At 34.9% G+C, this 16,769-nt stretch overlaps 1 protein-coding gene across 1 annotated transcript in view; it reads right to left on the bottom strand.

Annotated features, from left to right (window-relative positions):
• The window catches only part of stau2 (staufen double-stranded RNA binding protein 2), a 239,855-nt gene that overhangs the window by 108,146 nt on the left and 114,940 nt on the right, over window positions 1-16,769 (bottom strand). The window contains 1 exon segment of the mRNA XM_056450144.1: window positions 16,029-16,086. Coding sequence (XP_056306119.1) covers window positions 16,029-16,086 — 58 coding nt within the window.

Genomic DNA, 16,769 nt, shown 5'->3' with positions numbered 1-16,769 from the left:
CCTTCTCTCTCTCTCTTTCCCCTGTTCCAACAGGTTCCACCCAGTATAATGGGCTGAATTTGAGAATGGTGGGCTGGAGATTGGCCAGCTTATGGCCCAAGCTGTGATTTAAAACAGATAACACACAAGGCCCAACTGTAAATCAACACGATGAAGCAATGCTCCGAGACACTAAACACTAACACACTGACATATTCGTACACACACACACACACACACACACACACACACGAGCATAGCACTGCCTTACTCATACATTCAGTTTTCGTGGAATCCTGCACTACTTTTTTTTCTTTTAACACACAAACAGACTCTTTCTCACACGCACACCCAGAAAAACCAGCAACATGGAGAACTAAAATTATGGCCACTATGCAGACAAAAAGCTGTTGAAATGCTTATATAGAATGAGTTCTGGTGTTTTAGGGACTTCTAATGGCTGTGTGGGAAGAAAAAAAAAACTCAATTAAGAAGATGTGTTGCTTTTCTTGGACAGAAGACCTCCCGTCCGTCCTTCCCGCCTCATTTCCTTCATCCGTTCATTACGCCACACACGATTTATAACACATATGCCATGGGTTTGTACATTCAGAGGAATGAATCACAGGATTAAAGCTAAAACATTCAGGTGCAGCATACAAGTGAACAAAATGGATTCATTGCTTCTCTAAATACACACGATTACATGAGCTCTGAGACCATATGGCTGTGCCAGCCATGACTCAATGTGCAATTTTGACTAAATTCCCTTTTTGTTTTAAAGTCTCTGTCATCTTGTACCATTACACTTTTGAAAAGCATCCAACCCTTGCAATTTAGCTCCGTGTGACCATTAGATGATTATGTAGGGTAAATGTGTGCTGTGTGCTCTTTGGGAGTGCAGCCGCTCAAGAAAACTCAGGGAGGTAATAATACTGAACCACTTTGATGAAGGACTTCGGCAAAAGGATTAAAGAATGGCTAAAAGAACATTTCAGATGTTTGCAGTGTGTCCATGATATTTTATTTTGCTGCGATTTATATTTCGATATGAATACAATTTCGGCTAGCCCTATTTGGAACGAAATCATTAACTTAGATTGATTGGAATCTTGCAGAAGATCAAAGAAATTGCTAGAATAAATAAATAAGATAGAGCAAAGATAAAAGTAAAAAATAAGTAGTCAGATTTTCAGGTACGATAATACGATACGATATTATAATGATATTTTGCCCCCAATAATTATAGATCAAGATATCAGCAATATATCACAAGAAAACCATCCACAACATATCATGATATTTATAAATGAAGAGGGAAAAATGCATCAAGAAGTTATAAGATATATTTCTTTTATTAAAGGGGTGGTCCAGAGTGTATTTTTAAGGCTTGGTTGTGTTTATAAGATGCAAAGCAATGTATGCTCACGCTTCATTTGTGAAAAATCACATTATTATATTATATATTATTATATAATATATTATTATATACTGCTACTCAGTTATGACAACATGACATGACAACAACAATCATATTTCCTAGTTCCTCTGAAAGCCCACTCTCAAGAGGCTCTGATTGGTCAACTAACATGTGCTAATGTGTTGTGATTGCAGTTTCGCTCCATGTCACCAGTAAGTGTCTCTGCTATAACATTACAGCATATCTGGACACGCTCCTTTAATGCGCAGAGTGTACGCACATAAAGGGTTTATGACATCATTAATCTGGATGTATTTTTGTAGTCCCCAAACTTCATTTGCTGTAGGCTTTGCTAAGCTAACTCTGTAAAAGACAATGTCTCCCTTTGCATCGAACTTTGAGCATATTACATTCAGAGATGTTGTTTCTTCACACAGCTATATTACACATCAACTAAAGTTTAAAATATAATATCTTGGTGGACAACCACTTTAACAGCACATATATTTCTTTGAATTGCAATATTGATATATTTTCGATCCACCATTACGAAGCACCACTGCATGCATTTCGCTACTTTGTCCTGCCCCTATTGGATAATAGAATGAAATGTAAAATGTAAACGCTGTACATTCTTCATTGCTGATCAACAATAATAATCCCAACTCCATACTGCAATGTGACTATTGCGAATGCTTACATTGTGATATCGATGCATGAAATGATATTTTGTGCAGCCCTAGTTTATGTATGGTTATTTCTAATCAGATAAAAAGTTAATCCTACTACCTTGTGCTTAAATGTTTTTAATGTGCATTTTCAAAAAGCATGTACATCTTGACATTTTCATCAATTTTATGTGAAATTCCAAAATGCTCAAAAAATAGGTCGATGGAAACACAACTAGTGTCTGTCTGTGAAGATTCAGTTTAAAATAGCCCAACTTTAAAGTGGGTATTTAAATGCAACCTTTGTGAACCTTTAAATTCAAACAAACTGCTGCTCCATGTCTCCTTTCAAAAAGAAAGCGGAGACTTCACCTACCTATTGTGTACCTCTGGCCAATGGTAGTTGCAAACTTTGTTTTAAACTGTTTTGTTCAAAATTACTTTATATAATTGCCAGTTTATGCTTAAAGGGCACCTGTGATACAAAAAAATGCTTACAGAATGTTTAAAGTAGGGCTGTGCAATTAATTGAAATCGCATCGAAATCGTGACTTGGACATGCACGATTTCTTAAATAGCCTTACCACCGTTATGGCATTTGAACCATTTATAACGCAGTGTGCCCAGACAAAGTGCGAGAACAGGAGACTGAATAGCCACAGCATAAAGGGATGGTGAGTTCAGCACAGGAGGAATTGTGGTATGGGATGTTGTGAATTTCTCTAGTCTGGCTCACGGCACCAAACTGTTGTGAAATTCTAAGACGTGCCCAAAAAAAACAGGGAGAACTTTCGGTATCTTCAAAGCAGTATCCTTTAATAAGAATAACTCAGCGTGGCTGTGGCATCATCGAAAGAAGCTCTCAACTGTACAGCAAGCACTAGGTTTTTATACATTTTACAGGCAGTAAATCATGTGGGTGGGGACAGTCTAAAACAGAGCATGCAAATTACATTTTGGAGTCAGCATGACAACCTGCATTTGGTGTTAGAAACCTGCCCAGCTACTAGCCAGATGAGTTAATCAACAAAAGGGGTTTCTTCTACCTGAAAGTATCACCGAAGACAATGGCAGAAAACAGTGTGCAAATGATGTTCTGGAGACCGAAACCATCTGACCAGTTGACCCAGAAAAGAGAAAACAATAGTACTTTGAAGACAATCAGGGCTTAGGAAACCAAGACATTTAAAGGTCTGTCAAACCCTAAAAACAACTTTTCCGTTCCATATAGATATTATAAATTCATATTCCCACAGGGATTAAGTTACTTTGGATACAGGAAGGCGAATGTATCGCAGAACCAGGTAATTTGTAAGTCCTATATTGCGTCTAAAAACGCGTGGAACGTGTGAGCGTGTCGGTTCCTTCAGCATTTTCAACGTGCTTTGCAGTTGCACCTTTGTCGTTGCTCTGTGACCATGAACCGTTTTCTCAGAGGACGACAAACTAACAAAACATTGCTGCAGTTCTGATACAATTATGGAGAGAATTAAAAGCACTTGGTGTTCAGGTGTCTTGTGTTTGTCTGAGGTAAGTGAACTGTGTATATTCCATACAAAGTATATAGCTGATTAGTCAGTTCTTGTTACGTGACTCGCCGTGCAGCATTCTGAAAAGTAAATTTTAAATTTTGTCTGAAAAGAGGCATCTGGCATATGTGCGTGTGCTGCTCTCAATATAGTGGCAAGAAATCCATGTGCCTCCTTTGAAAATAATGGACTTGTGTGCAAAAGTGCACACACACACACATTTTGCCATAGGTCTTTTATAGAGACAATGTTACAGCTTTACTAGGTGATTTTTATTTTATTTTAAGTCTGTTTTAGTGATTTGTTACATGTCTTTGATAAAGATCTAATTGTTTTTCTTTTGAAATAGGATTCAGATTCACACTGTAAACACAGATTCAGTCTGTTTGTGTCAAAATCGTAATTAAAATCGAAATCGCTATACTGTTCAAGTAAATTGTGATAGGTTTCTTTTGCCCATATCGCACAGTCCTAGTTCACAGAACAGGATATGCAAAGAAACTGGGATTAAAAGATCTTTTTCAACTCTGTGATCAGCTGCACCTCAAGAAGTTTACAACATCTTTAAAACAGTGCATGCTTGTAATAAAAGCCAGCAAAATCGATATTTAATTCATAACCACTGAAATCTGCAAAGCTGTGTCAGTACACATATACTAGTGTGCTTGAAACATACAACAGGAGTCCCAGTTTGTGGATGTTAAATCTGGTTTATTTTGTACTGATGATTATGATTATCCATACATCAGTGTGCAATACAATTAACTGGTATCCTGCCACATTTGCTGCAGTTCAAGGTTAAACGTGTGTGTGTGCTGAAAACTTTCTAATGGCATTTGTGTGTGACTCATCGTTGCAGAAAAGCCTCAATAAACTAACACTAAAAATCCATCATATAACAACTAACCCCAAAATTTATATTCAGCAGGGTATGAAAATGATCTGATATGTATTTGGAGCTGAAACTTCAGACATTCTAGAGACGCCAAAAACATATCTTACATCTTGTAAGAGGGGTAAAATAGGAGCCTTTTAACTTTAAATAAAAAGTAAAACTGCCTATAGGTTTAATAACCTGGAAATCTAAAAATATGAAAATCTAATACAAAAATCTTTACATAAAAATATTATCTAAAATTAAACTATATTGTGTCAAAATGATTTAAAAATTATCTTCAAAACCAATCCTATTAAACATTTGTGCAGTTGTCTAGCAAACAAAAAAGTTCATGATCCATGTTGTTTAAAAAAAATAAATCAAGGTAAATATCTCTAGTAAGCGGATTATTTCTACGGTAAACATTTCCAACTTATAAAACTGTCCAATGATGCCTTTAAAAAGGATGTAATTTAAAGTGCATGGAATGGTGGGCAACAAATTGGCGAAGTTAAGATGCCATTTCCATGACTTTTTGAAATGTGGTCAAATAAATAATAATAATAATAATAATAATAATAATAATAATAAAGAACAAATTTTCACTTAAAATTTCTAGCAAACTTTTTGTAAAAAAATAAATACAAATTTGACAGAGAAGAACCGATCAACATTTTTTGGCGGAATTCTTAAGTAACACTTGTACACACAGTAACTTCTAAGAAAGCAAAAACTGTGTTTTCACAAAGTCCACATGGCCAAAAATGTGCATAGTTGAAGAAACACCCAAGAATGCAGAGCAGAGGATCAAAATCATTCCTCTTGCATAATCAAAATGCAGTTGTGATAAATCACACATTTAGCAGCGATGGACAAGGTGCCATAAATCTGCTTCAGACAACCTGGTTCTGTGCTCACAAGGGTGTAAAGGAAAAACTTTGCAGGTCACTGACACGTACATCTGCTCCGAATTGAGTTTACACCCCTTAGAGACGTCGATTCTCTCGCTGGCAGATCTCAGGAACCGTAAATTAACAAGCATTATCCTGACATTAAAGACTCCGACTGAGAAAGTCTGTGAAGTCAATTAGGAGATAGATGGAGACAAACAACAGCAGTGGGACAAAGCTGAGCTGGAGAATGGATCCTCTACAAAACAGAGCAAAGGCCAAAAGATAAAAAGAGAGATGAAAAAGAGATGGATAATGCACCTTTTTTTACATTTTTAAATTAATACTTCGGGGCTGCACTGTGATCTTTAGAATCATTCAATTTGTCATCAAATAATTCTTGTTAGAAGTATGCCCGAGGAGGATTTTTTGATATATAAACATTGCTACACTAAATAAGATTTTAAAAGGGTGTCTGGCTAAAATAATAATAACCACTAATAAAATAATAATTAATACTAATAAACTAATAAATAATAATAATAATAATAAACACTAATAAATAATAATAATAATAATAAAAAAAATCTGTGTTTAAAAAAAGCTTCAAGTAATTTTTTTTTTCAAATGTAGATTAAATGGGACACATTCTAATACACCAGTTAATTAACATATAACTCCAATGTAAATGTGTAAAACTAAGAGATTGAAAACAAAAATCTGTAAATCATGGTAGAATCTATAATTTCATTAACCAATCAAGCACATAAATAAATCACTTCGAGCAAAAACTACTATAAGGAGAGATTTCCAACAATGCAGCACTTTTCCATGACATGGTATGGTGTAGTTCGGTTTGCAACAGCTAACTTTGGGGGCTTTTCCAAACCTAGCGTAGCTAGTATCTGGTACTTTAGTTTAGTTTTTTAGTATCCTTACTAAAATGTGATGTATGCACACTGCTGATCACTGATTGGTCAGAATGAATAGTCACTACCAGAGTTTTCGAATTTGCTACATGAGAGATTAATCCTGTTATTTTTATTGTATATAAAAATAAAAATTGTTTCGTTATTTTTAAAAGACTTCTTTTTCTAATGTAGATGAAACAGGATACATTCAATATCCTGAATATGCACCAATGTAAAAAAACAAATCTGTAAATCATAGTAAAATGTATCAATTTCATTAACCAATCAAGCAAATAAATAAATCATTATTTTTGGTCTCAGCTGGCCTATGACATCTCATTCTTGTTAGGAAAATATGTAGAACGGACTCCAGTATGCTTTTCTCTAAATGATTCTTCTAATTTGACACTGTCACTGCAACAAAATAACTTACTCTTAGACGCCTTCACAGCTAAGAAAATGTTGGTCTGCACTGGATCCCTCCTCATACAATGTGTAGAGACGTCAGTAGCTATGATTCCATCGAAAAACGTGAATTAAATTTATGCGCAAAACTGGAATATGGCATAAAAGACGTGCAAATAAAGCAGTGTTTCCATCCAACAAGTCAAAGAGAACAAAATCATCACTTCCTGATTAACTGGCAGTAAATGTTAAAAGTAAAAATGGAATTTACTGTGGTAGGAGAAGCTGCATGTATCTGTTTTAATTTAATAAATGACTTGCACCTCAGAAAACAATGCTAACATGCAATAAAGCGTGTGATGGCGTTTGAAGGCATGAGACGCCGAGCACAGATGCTCTTGACAATTTTGGCGGTAATCAATAATATAACAACACTACTGAGTTGGTTAAGGTATTTAGGAATGACCAAAACAACATTTCAGATACTTTAAAATGTACTCAGTCTGCTGGTTTGTCCATTCACACACAATTTTATCACCACATGACATTATAACGGAGAAAAAAAATAAATAAATGAAAAAAAATTCACATGACATTTTTTAATACACATACTGGAATTTGATCGCAAAAAGTGTTTCCATCGTAGTCTATGCACATTTGTTTTTTAATCGAATAAAATATTTATCCCACTCAGTTATGCACATATGTTTTTTTATACACAATTAAAAAATTTATGCGGATTGTGGCATTTCCATCAACCATTTCTTGTGTGCATATCCAAAACGCACATAAAAATACACAGCTAATGGGGCCTTTCTTTGCTGGACATTGTTTTATGGAATATTCCATATTTGTACGGAACTGGAGTCCTGGATTACAACTTTTGATACTGTCAAATCTTTTGTTTCTACCTTCTAATGTACAGCATTGAACAGCATGTTTTCTGTTTCTATATACTTTATGTATCTCATGATGTTATTATAATAATGCTATTTATTTTTACTTTTTTTAACTTCTCTTCTTTTTTTTTTTTGTTTAACATAATTCTTGTTTTTCACAGCAATGTTTGAATTTCTGTCCTTATAGAACAATAATGGGCGGAGGGTGAGGATTTGGGGTTGTTTACAATATTTTTTTATTGCAATTTTTGTTCAATATAGTGAGAATACAGCATATGATTATACTGTATTTTCTCTATATTGAACAAAAATTGCAATAATAAGAATAACTATTAATAAAAAATAAAGAAAAACTTAATTTTATGTATCTTGTTTGACCCATAAATGCCCTTCGCACTCTCAAATTTGCATGTTTTGTTTGAAATATTCAGATATATATTCAAAATATGTTAAATACACAAATACACATGTATGCGCTCTATATAAGAACATAAGCAGGTACAAAATTGAAGTCATAAATAAAATCTGTCATTTGTTCACTAATACTAACTGTACTAACATCTTAATGATGTTATTATTACTGAAGACATATTACAATAGTTTGTTATCTTTAAAATAAAAAATAAACTCTGCTACTTAAATTCCAAATAATAAAGTTCCCAAATATTTAAAAACAATCATTATTTTGTTTAACAAAAACTACTGAATTGCCGGACTTTGTCACACCCAGTCTCTTCCTTGTATGTTTTGTTTTCATCATGTGACCTTCCCCATGTGCTCCTCTGTTCCCATTCCTGCCATTTGGTAATGTTCATCTGTGTCACCTGTGTTCATTCCCTGTAAGTAATCATTGTCATCATCCCCAGTGTATTTAAGTCCCTGTGTTTAGTCATTCGTTGTCCTGTATCACTACACATTGATGTCTGTCTTCACCTCATGTCCTTCCAGTGTTCTTCCTCGAAAGTTATTGTAAATAAATATTCGTGTTTTGATCATCCTGAGATCCTGTGCGTTCCTGTAGTGAACCAGGTGAGAATCACAATACACAAAAACTACAATGATAAGAAGAGATTCTCAACACCACATCACTTTTCCATAGCATGGTATGGTGTACAGTAGTTCCGTTTGCTACAACAAACTTTGGGGGCTTTTCCAAAGCTAGCACACCTAGTATTTAGTACTTTTTTTTTGTTTTCCAAACGAACTTTATCATTACTAAAATGTGACTCACTGCTGATCACTGAAAAGCCTCTATATTTAAATATTCGCAAGATAAAGCGACCTAAAATGGCACCATTGTGATGGAAGAGGTCCAGATATTCGTCTTGTTGGCAGCCGAGGATGGGACGCAGCTGGATGAGACAAACCAGAATGAAAAAAAGACTTTCAGGACTTTTAAGGTGCCCCAACTATAACAATAATCCAACTCCCTTTAAGTGAGTTTGCAGTGAAAATGCAAACCAAGCTGAGCAAAACCAAACTGAAGAAAGCAGAACTGTGTTGAACCATAACACAAAGTGGAAAAGTGGCTTATATTTCAAGAACATTTTTTTCTAAAGGTATATTTATGATTTATGAATATATAAAAAAACAGAGCACTTTAAAAGCTTAAATTATATACAAAACATATTTTGGATGCAAAGGTAGAGTGCACTAAACTCTTCAGCTTGAATTAACTGCAGAGAACTGCAGGGATGCTTGCCCGAAGTATAACAATAAAGCCGGCCAGGAGCTTTCGTCAGTGTGTGCAACTTCCAGGAATGTCACTGCATAGTTGGGTCAAGTCCACGCCAACATCTGACCACGACTGACCTGATTTAGAGATGATTTAGAGAAGCTGTTGTTTTCATAGATTCATCCAAAACAGTTGTCAAACACTGCTTCAAATCAAGTAAGCAACTAAACTGCAGACTTCATTATACAATGTGGTCACTGCAGATTCACAGCAGGATGTTGTGTATACATCACTCCACATTACTTTTCCTGCAAGCTGATGCATATGAAGCCTGCTGCAAGGCCTGTTTTAGCATTTGACAGAGCTTTCTTTTTCTTTTTTGTGCATCAACCAGCACAGAAAAGATGAAAAAGGACAGCTCAACCCCAACCTTTTTCTACAAGCATGATGAAAAACACACTATTCTGATTTTGATCCCTTAGTGACTAGTGTTGCATGATATACTGATTCTAGAATGGTATCACAATACCTTGGCTTTCAAAACAATACAGTTCCACATTTTATTAGTATTGGTACTTTGAGTTACAGCTGTAGTTCCAATTGCTCGACAATAGGGGGCCCAGTGTGGGCACATTAAGTATGGCACGTTGAGCCGTGCTTTTCCTCTCAGACGCCCTCTTTGTTCTTTGTGGTAACAAAATAAGGTATGACTGCACATAGAGACCACGCACAGCTTGTGGACAGAGTTGATGTGTGAAGTGAATCAAAATTATTTAGCGCATGTTTTTCGAACATTCAACACAACACAAATTCGTAACTTTTTGATTTAGAGGCTAATTCGTATGGTCTACAGTTTAGAACGACTTGCTTATCCCCTAATGACAGTTGGGTTTAGGGGCGGAATTGGTTGCCATGCATGTTTTTTAAAATTGTATATTTTCACATGACTAAACTTGAACAAATTCATACGAAATAGCCACTAAAATGACAAAACGTAAAATAGTTATGTTTCCTCATGAGATCAGGCTGGACAGTCAAGGCAAGCCCATGGATGTCACAAATTTCACTTTGCGTTTCAACTAAAACACACAATGCACAAACACACACACCCATGGATAAAATTGCGTATGAATTGGTCAAACTGACCAAAAACAATATAATATGCGTTTAATCACTCTTATTTTACCAACACGCATAACTGAAGCAGAAAACAACTCTCTTCTCATTTGTTTGAACTTTTACATTGTTTTCATAAATAGAAGCATGTTGCTTAATGTTACATTAAAAATGAATCTATATTCCAAAGTTTGCACTTGAGGTAGTAAACTAGAGAAGAAAACGATTTTCTTGTCATTCGTTGAACTTTTACATTACATTCCTAAATAGATGTGTGTTGCTCAATGGTATGCTTGAAACAAAACACCTTTATCCAAAGTTTGAACTTGAGGCAATAGACCGCAGCAGAAAAAGACTCTTCTCATTCACTGAACTATTACATCAAATTTAAGTTCATAAACAGACATGCGTGTTTCTCAGTGTTTCACTTGAAACGAAACTTTTTTTTCCAAGTTTGAACTTGAGGCAATCAAGCCAAAATGTAATAGTAGGGATGGGTATTGTTAAGGTTTTAATGGTATTACTACTTTTATTGATACCACTTACCGGTTCGGTACTTTAACGTTTCTTTTACTGGTACTTTTGGAGTTTTTTTTTTTTATGGAAAAACCTTTAAAAAAAACTTTATTTTATTATTATGTTTTTAATGTAAAATAAAACAAAGCCAATAATTGTAAAACTGTTTTTTTTCTGTAAAAGAATGCACAATGGTTTGAAGGAAAATGACTCATCTTTCTGGGTTAATTGTGCTGCCTGCAGTTAAAAATACCCTCTTTGAGTTGCAAAATGCAATTAAATGAGATAATGTTTATGAATTTTTATTAACGCATTCACATAAATTAGTTAACAGTGTTTTGGGAGTTAATTGTGTTTTTAATACAGTTTTGGAGCATCTTGCAATGTGAAAATAAGCTGTTTTTTATAATTTCTTAATAAACAGAGTTTATTATTAGGCTGTTCATAGGCTTTATTTGTAAATACAGAGGATGTAAAAGCATTTTAATGTTTAAAATTCATTTAGGCTACTGCAAAAAAATACTGTTTTCATTGTAACCGAATGTGTGTTTATTTTTCTATTAATGTTATACTAATTTAGGTGGTTGACTGCTGAGATAACGATGTGGAAGATGTAACGTTACCGTTAATAGTTAGGCAGTCAAAAACTTTTCATTTGTCTTTCTGCAGTTAAAACACCTTTAAAAGATACTTTCACTTAGCCATACTGCTTGTGTTTTTGCTTATATAAGAAAACAACTTGTTGAGTTTGTTGCAACGGGCATTATCGCTGTCCACTTGGGAAATACAACCCGTTTGGTTCACTTCGCAAGCTTAAACTGGATTTATACTATCGCCTGGCGCCATATCGCACACCTCTGCTGACTGCACGCGCACCTCGTGAAATGGACGAGGCTTTTATACTCGCCGCGTTCGCCGTTGTGATATTCTTTAAAATGACAGGGGGCGGTCAAAAGAAACCCACAGTAAAATCAGACGAATAAACAGAGAAGTAGGACGTTTCTGGAACTATGTCATATCATTCAATATTTTTAAACTAATTATTTTTATTATTTTTATAAATTATTTTAATGATGATAAGGATTTTTATAACCATTCAAGATTTTTTTTTAAATCAAACCTTGATGCATCACTGGCTTTTGTTCATATCTCTGACAGTTTTACCTTTTAAACTTAATTAATGACAAGAGAACATGAGTTGCTCTACAAATATATTATTATTATGGCAAGAATAAAATAAAAAAAAAGTACATTTACTAAAAAAAATAAAAAAAAAATTTAAAAAAGATTTTTTTTTTTTTTTTTTTTTGATTTAGCCCACTCCACAGTTTCCACATTACTGTCTGGCTAGTTTCTGTCCTCTTCTTATGCTAAAAACAGGACATGAGTATATTGTAAACTGATAGGTTTAAATATTCCTTTCCAGTTATCAAAGAAATAATTCTGTGGCTTCATTATAGTTTTGTAACTATTCAATTATTTTAAATTCAAAATTGCAATATATAAATCAGTGTTAAACCTATGAATGGTGGAAAAACATATTCTGTAATTGTGTACCTGTGTCTCCACTTTTGCCATGACCTCTTTTGGTTTTAACAAACTTATTCTTCAAGTTTTTCCAAACCCAAACCTTTTAACAAAAACTTTCTCCTTTCCCATGGCTGTTGCAATTTCTAACCAAGAATTATTGATCATCTGGTTATCTCCATGATCACGGATCATAAAGATGTTTGTACAGTCGTACTTGTTTCAGACAAAATCTCTTTAAAGTGTTGAATATTCAACTTAAATCAAACTTGGCGCCATGCACACTGTTCGCTCGAGTCTAAAAAAAAAAAAAAACATGCGCACCACCAGCCGAAATCAAGTTGCGCGCACCCAAAGCAAACATCAGCAAACTCCGCGATGACGTCACATTCGCCACGCGCACTCAATATAATGTTAGACATTGTACATTCTGCTCTGTATGTTCTGACATTTTTTGTAAAGTTGCACTATTCATTCATTCATTTTTTTCCAGCTTAGTCCCTTTATTAATCTGGGGTCGCCACAACGGAATAAATTGTCAACTTATCCAGCACGTTTTACGCAGCGGATGCCCTTCCAGCTGCAACCCATCACTGGGAAATATCCATACACACACACTCACTCACACACCTACACTACAGGCAATTTTATCATACCCAATTCACCTATACCATGTCTTTGGACTTGTGGGGGAAACCGGAGCACTTGGAGGAAGCCCAGGCGAACACGGGGAAAACATGCCACCACGTAGCCCAAAGTTGCACAAATAAAGGCAAATTTGATGTGAGAATGGCCTAATGCTAAATAAAATGGTCTGCGAAATAATTTAACTTAAATTTCACAAGCACATTCTAGGGACACAAAAGATTTATTTTAAAGATATGCTTATCTTTATGAAAAGAGACATAATATGACAAAAAAGGGACAAAATAGTGTTTACTATCATGCACTTTGATATAATTCTCAACCCAAGTGTGATCTAGTTCCAGATCTGCACATTTCCACAGTTCTGGTATGGAAAAACTGAATAACGCCAAAGGCTGAGGTGTAATAATGTCTGCTTGTACAAAAAACAACAAAAAAACAACAACTCAGTCTGGCAAGAATAAAGCAAAACAAAAGTAGATCACTGTCAGTCTAATCACGAAGCTGTTTACAGAGATGTTCAAATGACAGACAGCCTGTGTAGTTCGCAATTCTCTCCGTTTTCCTCATCTGTCCAAAATGATTTTATTTACAAATATCATATGTGTGAATCGACTGCTATGATTTTTATTCATTACACAACTCCTAACCGCATCAAAAGTGACTAGTGATTACATAAGGCAGTGATTCGAATGAGTTTTGGATGTTGAAATATATTCTCAAAGCTCATAAACAAAGACAGTGATGTGCGATGTTTGTTTGTAGTCAAGTAACATAGTCAGTTACATCATCCCACATCTATTAAAGTTAGTGGAAACATGAGCCCATATCGTGAGAAATCAGTCTTTATCAAGTATTAATATAAAACATTTAATAAGCAATTAAAATAAGATTTAAATATTTAAATATTTACTTAAGGGTGCACGGTGGCGCAGCGGGTAGTACGTTCGCCTCTCAGCAAGAAGGTTGCTGGTTCGAGCCTCGGCTGGGTCAGTTGCCGTTTCTGTGTAGAGTTTGCATTCCCAGTTTGCATTTTTCTGTCCTACAGATAATAGTAAGTCACTTGCATTGTGAATACCACAATGAAATGATACTGGGACAAATCTCCCAGGATCACATCTGTGTTATAGAGGCTATAGTGGGCCTCTGCAACTGTATTTTATGCCTGTTTTTTTTTTTTCATCTAAATAAATATGTAACATATTTGAACTTTTTGTACTTACAAGAGCTGCTGATTTCAATCAGACTTCAGTTTTTCCTGAAATAATAGTTATATGGATAGTGTTTAAAAAATAAATCTGATTTTGTTATTAAGAACTTAAAAATGAGTGTTTATGATTACTTATTTCACAGTGAAGTGACAGTGTACATTAACCAACATTACTCAAAAAATTTTAAAACACCCAAATTAACCCAAAAGCTAGTTTACATTGCTACTGGAGAACAATATACTCAAATCTGTCCTAAAATGTGTATTTTTCAATGTAACCCAAAATTAAGTGATTTTTAAAAATTATTTACATTAAATCAATTATGATATTACATTTAAAGAGCCCTATTTTGCATTATAAAAGGTCATATGTTGGTTTTGGGGTCTCCAATGATATGATATGACATGCATGCAAGGTTAAAAAACACTTTCATGGTCTAATATCATGCATTTATTTTTACCTAATTATCCCACCGGCTTCCAAATGATTTGTGAGGCTAATCTGCTGTGATTGGTCAAATGACCCGGTCGTTTGTGATTGGTCGACTGGGTTCAGCGCGAGACCGAGAGAAATGCCCACCATGGCTATGAAGTAGCAGAGAGTATGTGAGAGCCCAATGCAAGAATGCAATAAAGCAATGCAGTTAAACACCAGCATATTACTCTACTCTTAACCCTAACCCCAAGTAATAACAATGACACACATTCAGTATTAATCCACACAGTGGCAAAAGTTGAACTATTTTGAAAATTGACCATGCCGATGGTGATGCTGATGGTGGCCATAGCAAAGGCAAACGGCAGAGAATCACGAGTTCAGAAACGTAGTTACACTTACATGTTATGATATGGAGGAAGAAGAAACTGGTCCATATGAACTGTAACAGTTACTGACATAATAGTCTCTGCTGCTCCTTCCTTTAATGGCAAACAACCGACAAATCGGTTTCAGCATAGGTTATTGTATCAAAAATCAGAAAAATGACAGGAACAAACAGCACTAGGTTTGCTATACTGTGGTATTGTTATGAAAATGACCTTTTATTTTCCACAGCCGTGTTATGATCAGTCCCGTGTTCCCCCCCTCCAAGCTGCTAGTGTCTGAAGGGAAAGGTACGTTCATGTTTTAACAGACTACATATTTGGTGATGTACCATATTGACTTCGATGAATTCAAGCAAAAGATCCGAACCCAACAGGATTCATTTATTCAACTCTGAGTAGATTATTTAGTTAAAGAATCAATAGTATTAAACACGGGGCACTTTCAGATTTAAACTTGTTTTCAAAAACCCATAATAGGGGCTCTTTAACGAAAAACCTTTTTGATTTCAGTTAGGTTAAGTGCATCCTGAATTTTTCGGTTTCAGACTATAATTTTCAATTTCAATGGGAGGACCAGATTTCTCACCACATCAGCCTTGAATGAAATCTACAGATCCTGCAGCTGAGCACGCCACAAAAAAGAAAGATGAAAAAAATTCAGCCCCATTCTTGAAGAAAATTGATATGCTTGTGCAAACGTGTCTGGAAGACCACGGTTGTCTCCTGAAAAAACTGTTTGGGTGGTTAATGTGTGTGTGAGTGTGTAATACAGTGGTCCCACAGACCCCCTGGGAAAGCACATAAGTCTGCATGAATAGCAGGAATTCAGAGGCTCTGCATAGATGCGAGACTCGGTTACTTATTAATCAGTCAGATAGATTAAACGGCCCAGCATCACCTACACTGGGGAACACAAATGGAGAGAAAAACACTTACTGTTGCTTGTTGTTTCAGGAAAAGCAGCTCTTTGTCCATTCCAGCCTTTGTTGTCCATCTGTGGCCAATGTTAAGATAATAGAGGAGCGGGAAGAAATGGGAAAAGGGAGAGAAAGAGGGCCGATTTAGCAAACCCCTTTTCATGCATGTCAGACAAGTCGCTTTTTTGTGACTAGAAAGGGTGATTCGCGACAAAATTGAGACATTACAGCATAAGCGTCACTAACTTGCAAAGACTAAGTAGATGGGAGATTTAAAGATTAAGGTTGTGCTAACTGAAACAGGAAGCAGCAAACGTATACATCCACATACGCCCTCATTGATAACCTGCTACGCTGTTCATACTGAATACGCTGACACAATGGGATAATTAAGCCACTAAAAGAGAGAGAAAGTCTAAAATAATTTTTACCTAAATGTAAAAAAGGAATGAATTAAGTCGATGTGGTAGAAAAATCAGCTCATAAAAAAAGACAAATATATTTCAAAGCATTTAAAAAACAACAATTTAATTTGTCATCATTGTCATATTTTTGATAATGAAATAAATGACAGGAATATTTATTATCATTTTTAATAAAGTATATAATTTTTTTTTTTAATTACATTTTATTATTACATAATTAACTAAACTAAATTATTTACTGAATAATAATACATTTTATTGGGACAGTTTTTACGAAAACAAGAATAAATAAATACATAAATAAATACATAAATAAATAAATAATAATAATTACA

Source organism: Danio aesculapii, chromosome 24 (assembly GCF_903798145.1).
Source record: "Danio aesculapii chromosome 24, fDanAes4.1, whole genome shotgun sequence".
Taxonomy (NCBI): domain Eukaryota; kingdom Metazoa; phylum Chordata; class Actinopteri; order Cypriniformes; family Danionidae; genus Danio; species Danio aesculapii.
Note: the sequence above shows the minus strand (reverse complement) of the source record. Positions and strands in the feature narration are given on the sequence as shown.